The sequence below is a fragment of the Momordica charantia genome, assembly GCF_013281855.1.
Source record: "Momordica charantia cultivar OHB3-1 chromosome 5 unlocalized genomic scaffold, Mcharantia_2.0 BLBB01000005.1, whole genome shotgun sequence".
Taxonomy (NCBI): domain Eukaryota; kingdom Viridiplantae; phylum Streptophyta; class Magnoliopsida; order Cucurbitales; family Cucurbitaceae; genus Momordica; species Momordica charantia.
Window position 1 is genome coordinate 16,563,144 of NW_028275163.1, and position 13,605 is coordinate 16,576,748.

At 33.6% G+C, this 13,605-nt stretch overlaps 1 protein-coding gene across 1 annotated transcript; it reads right to left on the reverse strand.

Annotated features, from left to right (window-relative positions):
* Positions 1-4,180: 4,180 nt before the first annotated feature.
* Positions 4,181-6,999, reverse strand: IQD12 (IQ-domain 12). The gene is made up of 6 exons (XM_022300240.2): positions 6,344-6,999; positions 6,062-6,199; positions 5,682-5,972; positions 5,302-5,532; positions 5,080-5,211; positions 4,181-4,725 (listed from the first exon to the last, which is right to left on the reverse strand). Exons 2-6 carry the CDS (start codon positions 6,137-6,139, stop codon positions 4,363-4,365), a joined length of 1,095 nt encoding a protein of 364 aa, XP_022155932.1. The 5' UTR covers positions 6,140-6,199; positions 6,344-6,999; the 3' UTR covers positions 4,181-4,362.
* Between the last annotated feature and the right edge of the window lie 6,606 nt (positions 7,000-13,605).

Genomic DNA, 13,605 nt, shown 5'->3' on the forward strand with positions numbered 1-13,605 from the left:
TCCTTCCATTCTACCGCTCTATGATTGATTGTTAGAAGATTTTCTGCTGGCGATCATCAAATCTTCTAGTATTTTCTTTCCCAAGTCGATTTCGAGATGTGGGCTCTAGTTTTGTGAGTAGAAGTTATTTTACGAGTCACTCTTCATCCTCGGTGTGGTCGAGTTGAGGATCTAATACGTATTTCCAAATGATAGGGATAGTGGTGTCACCTCATGTGACCCCTATCTAATACCTACCATTGACGGACATAAAAAATGGTTGACTTCATCAATTTTTAATTTGAAATTTATAATAGCATTACATTAGTTTTTCAGGTCCTTGTCTTTACATCCCTCATTAACTACGATTAAGATTAATAAAATAATGTATATGGAAAATATTAAGATTTGTAAAACTACTAGAGACAAGACTGACATAGACACAAAAAATTTCAAATTCATTCTTTAATTTATTGAATTTTCTTTTCAACTAAATCCTTACCGCCCTTAAATATGAAAAAAAAAATAATGATATTATATGAATCTTAAAAAAATATAACAATTTTTATCCAATATATTTGTCAATTGTTAGTATACCAACATACCAAAAAAAAAAAGTTCGATATTGAACTATTACATGCTAAATCATATGATATAAATTTTTAAAATTTTTTATTTTTTTGATGAGTGAGAGTATTTTCAACTCAATTAATAAAGTGCATAGGTTGACACATGTATATCATCTCAGTTGGTTAATTTTAACATTTTGTTATAAGAAAAACTTGATAAAAAAAATACTAATACATAAAAGATGAAAAATGACAACTTTATTAAACAACGACCCAAACTCAAAAAAGGATCCGAATATTAGGAACTAAAGTATAAATTTGGATAACAATTCCACCATCTTTTTGATAGTACGGTTCTATCAAAGTTCAGATATATTCTGTAACAATTTCTTTTCCTAATTCTTTTTAATGTATATAAACATTAAGGACAATAACTTGTTATTTCATTTTTTCTCTTTCCTTAAACTATTACCATAAGATTTTATCTCTTTCGTCATTAAAACATTTATTATCCTTCTCATATCGCTATCAACTTGAGCATAGTTTTAATTAAAATTTTTTGAATTCGCATCCAAACCCCATATGGTGTACTAAAAATAATTCAGCTTCCTATATTCCCTTTCTTATTATTTTTTTTTTCTTTATCACATCCAGTTATTAGGTTGGAAAAAGATAAATAAAAACTTTGCAGTCAATACAACTCACGATTAGGAACCTACAAATTCTGAGTTCTCACCTCATCCACCTCCAAACCTTTCTCTCCTTCCTCTTTTATTTTCTCTATTTTTAAACTTGTCATTTCCTCTCCCTCTTTCATCTGGATTAATATTCGGACACTAATTCATATAAATATAGTTTTAGATATATTTATTCTAAATACTTTTTTTAATATGTATTATTAATTAAAAAATTATAGCAAACCTGAACATAACTCAATTGGTTAAAACATATATGTTAGAGCAAAAGGTCAAAATCAGAAAATTAAAAATACATATTAGAGAGAGAAAATTCTATCTAGAGTAAAGATAACAATGATGTGGGTGCAAGTGAGGATGCTCCCCTCCATTCTTGTTTTTGTCATCCCTAATGTAGAGACATGAAAGAAAAGTTAAAGACAAAAGGGAAGAAGAGAAAAATTTTAGAGAAAAAAAGTAAAGTCGAGAAAAAATATATGAAATAAAAAAATAAATTAGAAAGAAAGAGAAAAATTATAGGGAAACAAATTTAAAGATAAAAACAAAATTTAAAATAATATATATATAGAAAATAAATAAATATAATGATAAATAAAAGTTACCGTGAAAGAAAATTGAAGAAGAAAAGAAAATATAATTTTCCATGGAAAAAATAGATTGGGAAGAGAAAGAAAAATTATAAAAGACTAAAGTTTAGAAAAAAAAAGTTTGACAAAATATTAAATTTTAAAAAGGGAGAAATGATTCCAAGACGTTTAACAATATAGAGATGAAAAATTTGGAAAGGGACAAATAATAATAAATATTCCAAATATTCCAAATATGAGAAAAAGGAAATTTTGTAGGGAGAAATTTAGAAAGAAAAAAAAATAGAGTGAGAGAGTTTTTAGAGATAAATATGAGAAAGAAAAAAAATGTTAAGTATTAGAACAGAAAAATTAGATTTTGAAAAACCCAATCCCATTTTTTAAAACTACTTTATCTTTATTTATTTTTTTTGAAATTTATATAGAATTTCAAAGTGTTTTTGAAAAAAAAAAAGAACAGAAAATTTAAAAAACTAAAAACCAAAAACTAAAAATTAATTAGGAAATGGTTATATGGCCTAACTATAACAAACTATTATACTTTTCCAAAGAAATGAAGAGGGGTTATGATATTAGAAGTTAGTTAAAATATAGTATTTATGGAGCTTGAGATGCATATTGTGAGAATGGTGCCTATATTGATAAATTTATATAGTTTGTTAGTGTGTTAATGAATTCTATTAAGTGCAGATGCATTGAGAATTGCTGGAGCATTCATGATTGATGAGAAGGACAATTTACCTAAGTCCTTAACTAATTATAAACTGTATATTAAGGAGAAGTTTTTTGGCTCTAAGATGGATCCCAACAACGACTTAGAATAGAACTTTGATGACTTCAATTGAGTTGTGGTTGATTTGAGTAACACAGAAGAAAAAATGTGCGATCTTGAGATAAAGATGTTTAAAGGAAAAGAAGGTGAGGCTTTAATGGCAAGAGGAAGAACTGATGAGAAATCTTCGGAACCCAGCAATTATGGAGGGAGTTCAAAGTCGTCTCAAGGAAAACAAAAGTGAGTCCAAAAAGGAAGATGAGACGCGTAACGCTAACATTATAGAGAATTTTGAAACTGTTGAGGTTCTAATGGTATCTGGTGAATTGGAAGGAGGTAAAGTCCTTTCATGGAATCACACCAAGACTGCAGTGTTAAAGGAATTTAGAGTATTCAACTTCAAGTATTTTGACAACCAAGTAAGAATTCTTCCTTCACTCAGGTATGCGTACCTGATTTATAGAGAAGTCTGCTATCCCTTAGCTACCCATGTTCAGATGTCTGGAATTTATAAAGATATCTGAGAATGTTTTGATTGCTACGTTTGTTTTGCAATATTTATTCCTAGGAATATTGTAAATTTGTATAATGTTCCAAAAATGTCCTTACCGGTCATCATATTATTCATATGTTAAATTTAATATTACTTGAATTCATATAAAAATTTTACTTTTTTAATTTAATATTAGATTTTTATGTCGATTTTAATTTATGTTTGGTGACTATTGGAAGAGTAAAATAAATTAAAGATTTCACGCTAGATTTGAATTAAAAATAAATTAAGATATTATACCATTGACTAATGTTAATTTTATATCTAAATATAGCATATAAATAAAATTGTATTTAGACATTTATCAATGAATTAGTGGATATAATAAATATTATTGATGGAAAAATATTATATAACAAAAATGAAAGAGAGACAAAATTGTCAAAAAGAATATGCCCTCGATATGTCCCGTGGAAATCCACGAAACAAACGGCCCTCAGAGTAATTGACAACTTTGGATACACTTGCAAGTCAGAGAATGGTACAATGAAAATGATTAAGGGTGCCATGGTAAAATTAAAAGGTACACTTGTCAATGGTTTATATATATTGTAGTTGGTTGAGCAACTGTAACTTCTCAAAAGAATCAGGAAAAAGCTAGGTTCTGGCATATGAGACTTAGGACAAGTTAGTGAAAGAAGAATGAAGAAGACTTAGGACGTGGCTAGAAGCTCTAGCCATTTGTAATTGCAGGATTTAGATTCGGGTTTCAAACAACACTTGCACACGTAATAGATCTACGTACCGGTGTGATGCTTGAGGACTAAATTAGACAAAGAAATCATTTGAGAATAGTAAAGAGTAGAGTTATAGAACATCCCTCGCCCTGGCCGCCCCGACCTGGAGTCTCCTCAAGTTAGGTCGAGTCTGATCTGTTCTGGTCTAGTAAGGTGGTGCAGCTCGATCGACTTAATCCAAGAGGCTCAACCCACGTTGCTTCCTTAATCTCCCCTCCTGTCCTAATTTCGCCCACTCGTAACAGAGCTTATGTTGCTTGATGAATGAACTTTGAAAAGAAGATAGAATGGTAAAAAACAAAATCAAATCTCATATATAGCACAGGGGAGCAAGCCAACTCCAAATAGAGAAAAAGAAGAAGAAGAGATACAAGGAGAAAGATTTGCTCAGTGGGAGCAGAAGCACACAGACAAATAACATAAGAAAGATAAAAAAGAAAATGTGTGAATGCTGGCAATAATAATATTGGTCAAAGATGGGTTGAGATATCCCTGATCAAATCTCCATCATAAGATGACCAAAATGAGAGATCATTGAGAAGTGATAGCCTTTGCTTTGGAGTGCTGATTGATCTTGTCTTGGCCTTGGCGGACTCAGTCACAGCCATGTATGTTGGAAAAACTGGGGAGCTTGGCATGTAACTGTGACCTGATGAGTTATTATTATTCTTCACATGGCAGAAAGATCTCCTTGGGAATGAATATTCTGAGCTCACCTTCACATTCCCACTCCTTTTTCCATACATTTCATTATCACTTATTAAGTTTATGCGCACCATAGGCTTCATACTTCTCCCTGGACTTTCTTCTCCCATTTCCACACTTCTTCCTTCCTGACAAACCAGAAACAAAAAAAAAAAAATGGCACATGTTACTAAACCGGAAAGCTTAAGTTTATAGGTTATGGTATATTTAATCTTAATACTCTCGCAGTTATGTATGGGCTCGGATTTTACTTTTTGACATATTTTCGTTAGATATGGCGAAGAGTATAATGAGTACGTTTCAGTATTCGAAACTATAAGAGAACGATTTTTTGAAACATTTAAGTAAACTATAGGACCAAATTGAAACTTTCCATCAAACTACGGACTAGAATGATAAATTGACCTATTTTGGATTACTACTTAATTTTGAATGTCTGAATGCTTAAGCTTATGAGTTAGAGTAGCTGCAGGCATTCATACTCTGTGTGAAAATGAGTATTTCAACATTCTTTCCCTTTTGATAAGGGCCTCTTGCTTTCTCAATTTCAAGGCTTCCATTCCCTTTTTAGAGAGACTGCTGCCATCCCAATTCCTCAGACCGTTCAAATCAAGCTGGCATAATAAACAAACCTCAAAAGACTCAGCATTCAAAACGATACTCCATTTGCTAATTAAGTAACTAATTCTATGTTATTTGCATACCTTTATATCATCCTCCTCAAACTCTTCTTTTGGGTTGATGGACACTTTGTCTCCACAGTTGTTGCAACTCCTTTCTGCCATAAGACTTCTTCTGTGAGACGCTTGCGGTTTCCTTCTTTCGTCGATCATTGGTTGCCTCAAACTGGCTTCTATTCGGCGTCTCACTGCTCGGCCGCGAACTATTGCTTGAAGTCTCACTATTCCCTTTAGCGCTCTTAGTGCTTTCCTTGCCTTCCCCAAAATTTGAGATTAATAGTGAGTTTAGAATGCCTTTTGAAAATAGGCATATTTTTTAAGCCTTTTGTTATAAAATACTACGGACAATATCTCCATGTTCAACAAAAGGCTAAAGAAGATGATGAGTTTCAAGGAATGCTTACGAGACGTCCACGGAAAGCGCTTTGAATCTTAATCGCGGCCGAGATTCGATCTCTCCTCGAAAATGGACTGTAGAAGCCAGAAGTGGACGTTAGGCGGACGACCTCGGCTGCAGCATTGGCGGCAGCAACCGCAGCCTCCGCCGCAGCTGCTGTGGCAGCAGCAACACTCAAAGCCTGCCTTCTTCTCTCCTCTGTTGCTTTACATAGTGTTCTTTGTGGGGCTGCTGCAATTGCTTGGCGCTGCTTCTTATTCTTGAATCTTTCAGTAATCCATCTCCACTTTCTTTGTTTCTACATTATATTTTACATCCAAAGAATCAAAACAATTCAATTTAAAAGCAACAAATTTGAGATACAGAAAGAAAGTAAATCAATCTAACCTTTGTCTCTGATTTAATTTTGGGGTCAGAGGTAAATAACCTCTTGACCCAACCAAGCCAACACATTGTCTTTGCCATTTAAACAAAACGGAAAAAAGTCATATCAAACTCCATATTTGACTTCCTCTCAAGCCATTCCTGCCATTAAATAATGAAAGAGAGATCAGATTTCGATTTGGAAATATCGATACCCCGTCCATATGCCAACCCGAGCATCACTCAACTGATCGTAGGTTCGAATTCAACTGGGAAAAGGAGCCAAGAAAGAAGATATGAGCATACCTTGGCAGTGATGAGGGTGATGCAATTGCCATTTGGGAACTGATGATCTGCCTGGTTTGGTTAATTAAGATGTCATTATGATGAATTTCAAGGGCTTTTTGCAACTTTCTCTCTCCTCCAACTGTCAAATTTACAACTGCCATGGACTAGTTCAAAGTTTTTCTGTTACGGTGGAAGTACTTAATTGACCTCTATCCTAGGTAATAAGTCCATATATATGTTGTTCCATTTTCCAAACTTGTGCATGTGAAACCAATCTTTCATGACAATCATGATTCATTTGGTTCCATTAGGTGGCCCACCTTTTGCAAATAATCTTGTTTATGCCCAACCTATATATATTCCTTCACTTTCCTCCTATTCCTTTAATTTATCATTTTGATCCTCGTTACAAATTTAGATACACTTTTAAAAAGTTTCTACCTAATTTCTCGCAACGTCACTCAATAATTACCAAATTGTCTATTCGTGAGGATCCCAACAGAGTGTCTTCTACTTCTCATATGTCATGAACTAGATCAAAATCATCCTCAACCAGTCCATAAGAAGTAGTAATCTCTTAATTTGAAGTATCAAATATCTTTTATAAATCGTGTCAATCTATTATGCTCAGCGGTTTACTTTCTTCTATCGTTTATTTATCACATCATACAAAATCCTAGATCAATTCGATAGGCCATTTTGAATTAAAATTCAAACATCAAAGACAATTAAAATCTTCCAAACAGATTTTTCCACAGCAGGAAGAGGGAATTTTCAACCCCCTACCAAAAAGGCTTTGAAAGTACACAATAGTTCCATCACCAACCTTGTCAATTCTGGTACCACTTTAAATCCCTTTGACAAATAATATTTGGCTGTTTTTTATTTGTTAGTATTCAACAAAACAAGCATGCTTTAAAAGCTCCATTGAGCAAACCAAACATCTTCCTTTAAAGCTTTTTTTTTTTTTTTTAATAATATTTTTTTCTTTAGATCATTCCTTAGATTGTACATGTCCTGTAATAATAAAATTCTCTCATGGGCCTGTGAATTAGCAAATCAAGGCCCACCAACTTGGTCCCAATTATCCATTGATGAGCCATGTGAACAGTTTATGACGGGTCCAAATTAAAACAAATTAAAAATTTTTAAATCTCTGGCCATCCCAATTGTGGCCCAGAAGAATGAGGACTAAAAGTAGCTTTTGAGCTGTTTGAATACCACCTAACCTAGAAAATAACATCAACTTTAAAATAATAAGCTTGGATTACCATTGAAGTTCATGTACCATTTTGAGCTGTTTCATAATTTAATCATTGTATTTTTATATTATTCAATTTTCTTAATTATTTATATTAACTTTAGAAGGCTTAGAAGGCTCTGATATCATGTTAATTTTAGCGACAAGAGAAAATAAAAAGGATAATAAATAGAAACTAATACCCTATTTATACTATTGTAACTCCTCATCATAGTAGGAATAGAAAACCAAACTCAAATAATATAATCTAAACTAAATCTAATTCAAAATCTAATTCAAAATCTAATTATATTCAAATATCATTATCCAATAATATTATCTTTTAACACTTGTAGTTGCATAATAAAGAAAAACCAGCGTGGTAGCATCAAATTAAGAGCTGAGAGGGAACTGTAATAGCAGATCATATGATTAATATAGAAAGTTTAAGGGGGCACTGAGCCAACTTCCACATAATGCCACGTTATCTTAGTTATTACGAACCCATCTGGTAACGTTTTCGTTTTTTGTTTCTTGTTCTCGTTTTTCATTTTTTGAGAAACAGACATATTTGGTAATCCATCCCATTTCTCGTTTTTCAGTTACCTCCATATTTAAAAATAATATTTAATTGAGAAATAAATTTAAAATTAAAAAAATGGGAAAATTATCTACGTAGGGAACCGGATCCCCGCCAATTCCCTTCCCTGGGAATTAAATGAGGGGTGGGAATAGGGGACGGGGCAGGCTTCCCCATCCCGCCCCACCCGTGAACATTCCTAATTATATTATTCGAGTATATGTTGTTTCTTTTTATATTATATCTACTAAATTTTATTTTAAATAAAAATAAAATTAAGTCAACCTTAATTTAGGCATATATGGCAGATCAAGAGGTCATGAGTTTGAGTTTGAATCCCTCCCAAAGGTGTTGTACTGCCAAAAAAAAAAAAAAACAAAAACAAAAACAAGAAACAGAAAATAGTTATCCAACATATTTTTGTTTCTCTTTTTTTTTTTTGCAAGAAACAAAAAACAAAAATAGTTACCAAACGCATTTTTGTTTCTAATTTTAAAAACAATTAGGAACAGGAAACACGAAACAAGAACGTTACCAAACGGGTCCATGATTTTTTGTTAGGACTAAATCAATACATTTATAAAAGCATTTATAAAAGTATAATGAAAGTAAAAGAAAAACTATATACGATGATAATGATAAAATAGTATAATTATAATTATAATTATTTAACAAAAAATAAAGGTGTTGGAAAGAACACTCTTCCTTTTCATTTGAATTTTTGATGCTCATATTTTAATGTCTATAAAGCTCTCATGAGTTTGCATTGTTTCAACTGATTGCATGTTGATCATTCAAATGAGACCCCATTTCTTTATTCCATTGCTTTTCCTTAATACTTTTTTTTTCCATCCCCTATAGTCCCCAATATTGACCGCTATATTATTTGGAAGGTAGGTTGAGGGAGAGGAAACTTCAAAGTTTTTTTATAAATAAAATGAAAAATAAATATAAAATTTCTTGAACTTTTAAATTGTTATGATGACTTGACGGGGGTAAAATAATTGACAAAGACTAATTGATTTTAAGAACCTATGAGTAGTTTCAATTGATCCATATTTCCCAACTTAAATATATACAACTCAGTTGTCGTCCTTTTCCATCTCTACTTCTTAGAAAATTTGTTTTCCATCCTCTCTCTATGTAATATTCAATCAAAGTCTTAATTATTATCAAAGCTAGCATAACTTAGTGGTAATTGATATATATATCTTCCACCAATAAGGTATAAGTTCGATCCCCACCCCCAAATATTGTACTAAAAAAACAATTCCTAATTATCTGCTCGAGAAACATATCTGGTATGGTTGCAAATTTTATCACACCCAATATTCGTGAGTGGAATGTTCAAAAACGACAACGGAAGGGAATCGTTTGCGAAAGGGTAAAGGCAATGTAACCCCATATTCGGCACCTGGGCCAATCAGTCGACCAACCCAATAATGGGTTGGTTAGTCGACACATTGCGAAACGGTAATGACAATATAACCAACCCATTGCATATTTAGAGATGGGCCTCTTGAAACGAGCGACACATTAATCACGACTCGAGGGCCGACAGCAATGAGAACGGAAGGGAATCATTTGCAAAAGGATAAAGTTAATGTAGCCCCATACCCGGCGTCTCAACCAATCAGTCAACCAGCCCAATAATGGGTTGGTTGGCTCACTACTACTTCTAGTTTGTGATGGTAGCCTAGTGAGTCCTTAAAGGTCCAACAATTTAAGTGTTATTTCTAAAGCTCAACCATTCAAAATAAGAAGATATCTTAAAAAGACACCCTAAGAAGAATAGGACCTAGTCTCTATAAATAGAGAAAATACTTCATATTAGAGGTAAGCTGAAAACCTTACTTTAAGCTAAGCTTCATATGCAATCTATGATTCTATCTTAAGCATATCTTAAGAATGACCAAAGGACATTTAGGAAATTTTCGTAACCTATAAATACTCAAATTCTCCTGGCTTAAACCCCACTTAAAAAGTCATAGATTTTCAAATCTCTTTAAAAATTGAAAGACCCAGGAAATTTCTCTTCAAAATTGCAAGAATCCGTCAAAACCCTCATTTATGCTGCAAGAACCCATGAAATCCTCCTCCATAGTTGAGCTATTTGCGATTAGGGTAGCCATGGAAGGATTTTTGTCATCAAAATTGAAAGGAAAAGAAGTCGCCAAGAGTAAGGGAAGTCGTCCGCCCATTCCACTGCCACCAACACCTCCCGGCCTGATTCCATTAGAGCCACCGAAACTCCCAATGAGCAAGATTTGTCTCCCTTTGATAGCCCATTTTCCCTCCCGTTGTTATTTTGAAGAGTGTAAGCCGTATTTCGCATGCCGGCCTTGTACCTACCCAATCTAGTTCCCTACAAAAATCTATTGCTATAAAGAATGTGGGTGCGGGTTGAAAGAATATCTAAGGGGTTAGGAGAACAAGAAAATCAAGGAAAGAGGGTTTGCATGTTAGGCAAAAGAAAAAGGCAAGAATAGGTTGGGAAATATAGTTTTGATAATATTCGAAAATCGACAGAGGAATGACAAGCTGTTGGGTAAATATATAATGTATATGTAAAAAACAGATTATAACGTAACTGACTACAAACAATTATAGATCTTGACAGCTTGATGAACAAAAGAACTTTACGAAATATAGTCGAGGCACGCTACAATAGCGTTGACCTGAAGACAATTATTCGCTCTGCATAAGTTGCTAGCAGACTATAGCGATCATCTTAGCAGGATACAACGACTAACTCCGGTCACTACAAGAAACGGAGTTTTCAGCGACAAACTTTTAGAGACATATTAACAACAATGTCACTAAAATGAGCTTTCAGCGACATCGTCAATATCTGATGTCGCTGAAGCTCCTTTTCAGCGACGCCCTCAACCATATGTCGCTAAAAGTCTATTTTCAGCGACAAGGTTAACAAATTGTCGCTGAAAGGGCACTTTCAGCGACGACGTCAACTGACGGCGTCACTGAAAACAGTTTCAGCGACACATAAGTGGGATTTGTCGCTGAAAATGTAATTTTATCCCGAATAAAACCCACTTTCGGATATTACAATTCATTTTCAGCGACACCGTCAACCAAATGTCGCTGAAAGTACATTTTTAGCGACGCCGTTAGGTAAATGTCGCTGGAAAAGCACTTTCAGCAACGCTGTCAATTGACAGCATCGCTGAAGAGATTTTCAGCGACACATAAGTTTTATGTGTCGCTGAAAATCTCTAATTTTTATCCCAAATCAATTCGCGATTTCACAAACCCTCGCCGCCAACGCAATTTCTTCTCCCATTCGTCGCCGTGTCGCCGATTTCAGCACCTCCCCTCATCGTTCATCTCCTCCGGTTGCCAGTATCGAGGTGTGGTGGTTGCCGTCGCCCATAGTCGCTGGATTCGAGTGGGTAGCGTCGGATTCTAGTGGGTAGTCGCGGATTCGAGTGGCCGTTCGTCTCCTCCGGTTGCCGGTATCGAGGTGTGGTGGTTGCTGTCGCCCATAGTCGCCGAATTCCAGTGGGTAACGTCAGATTCGAGTGGGTAGTCGCGGATTCGAGTGGGTTGTCGCCGGATTCGAGTGGGTATTGTTTAATCTCTCCCTTTAAGTTGTATTTTCACTTTTGGATGGTTTAAAATTTGATTTTGGAATGGGTTAAAATGTGGGTTGTTTAGATTTATGAATCCTATTTTAAATTGTCGTTTATGTGGATTGTTTTGATTAGAATTTGATTTTGGAATGAGTTAAAATGTGAGGTGTTAGTTGTATTTTCACTTTTGGATGGTTCATGATTTCATTTTGGAATGAGTTAAAATGTGGGTTGTTTAAATATATGAATCCTTTTTTAAATAGAAATTTATGTGGGTTGTTTTGATTAGGATTTGACTTTGGAATGAGTTAAAATGTGAGGTCTTAGTTGTCTTTTCACTTTTGGATGATTTAGGATTTGATTTTGGAATGAATTAAAATGTGGATTGTCTAGATTTATGAATCCTATTTTAAATAGAAATTTATGTGGGGTGTTTTGATTTGGTATTTTCACTTTTGGATGGTTTAGGATTTGATTTTGGAATGAGTTAAAATTTGGGGTGTTTTAATCTCTCCCTTAAGTTGTATTTTCACTTTTGGATGCTTTAGGAATTTGATTTTGGAATGAGTTAAAATGTGGGTTGTTTAGATTTATGAATCCTATTTTAAATAGAAATTTATGTGGGGTGTTTTGATTTGGTATGTGCAAGTCATTGAACTAATAGAAGTAGAGTTCTTGTTTTGCCTTTTGAAAGGCATTTATGATTCTAATTATGTTTTTTATTCATCAACATTCTATGGGAGGTAAGGACTGTATAGTTTATGTTGGATATGCATTCTCTAGTTTCTTATTTTGAAGTTTATGTTGACTATGGATTGTAAAGTTTATATATTTTATTTTGATGGTTATTCTAAAATGGAGTTTGGTGATAGATTTTGAAGTTTGGCCGTGGGAATATTGGGGGTTTTGTTGTGTTCCCCTTCAATCTTACAAAAAGTAAGCTTCTTCTCCTCCTCAAATGAATGCTTTTGTCAAAATATCGCTCGATTAAGTTTATGATTCATATAATTTCTCATTTCAGTTTTGGTTCGTCGTGCCTTGCTCCGTTAGTTTTGTGGCTACTGTCCATCCGTGTCGGCTGCTGTAAGCATCACCATCCCGAGGTTCGCTTCAAAATTATCGATGTTTTCAACATTTTTTGTAGAAATATACATTATGGATCTGAATTGGAATTTAGTAATGAAGTGTTTGTGTACTAATTATGACGTCAATTGAATGTTTGTTGTATTGGATGTTGCTGAAGTTGATTTTGATGTAGTTTGTGGGAGTAAAAATGGAATTAATATTGCAATGAAGTGATGTGAGTTATTCGATTCTTATTTGATGCTTTGAATTGTTGGATTTTGTCATAGCACTTAGTTGCGTGATGAAAATTGAAGTGTAGTTTTGGATATTGATTAACACTTAGTTTTGATTATGAAGTTTATGAGTTTGAAGTTTATGTTGGATATGAATTCAGAAGTGTTTTTTTTATAAATTTTATGTTAGACATGGATTATGAAGATTATATATATGAATTTGGTGTTTATGTTCTTGTGAGACTTATTCAAATTTAGAGTTAGGTAATTAACTATAAGCTATCGGTAGAACTGCAACCTCGAACTACTCGAATCTGGTATAACTCTTAGACACTTGCTCTCAACACAAACAAGAACAAGAACTCAAAAGGAAGAGAGAATTCTTGTGAACGAAGGAGAATACTCAATTGAGGTATGTTTGGATGTTTCAAAATGAAGAAAATCACTAAACATGAAACTCCATGTAACTTTAACAAAATAAAGTTACATCACACAAAATTGAAACAAAAACAACTTTATGAAATAAATAATGAAATTGTTACAAATGTAAAATAAGTTTCAAATTCTTAATA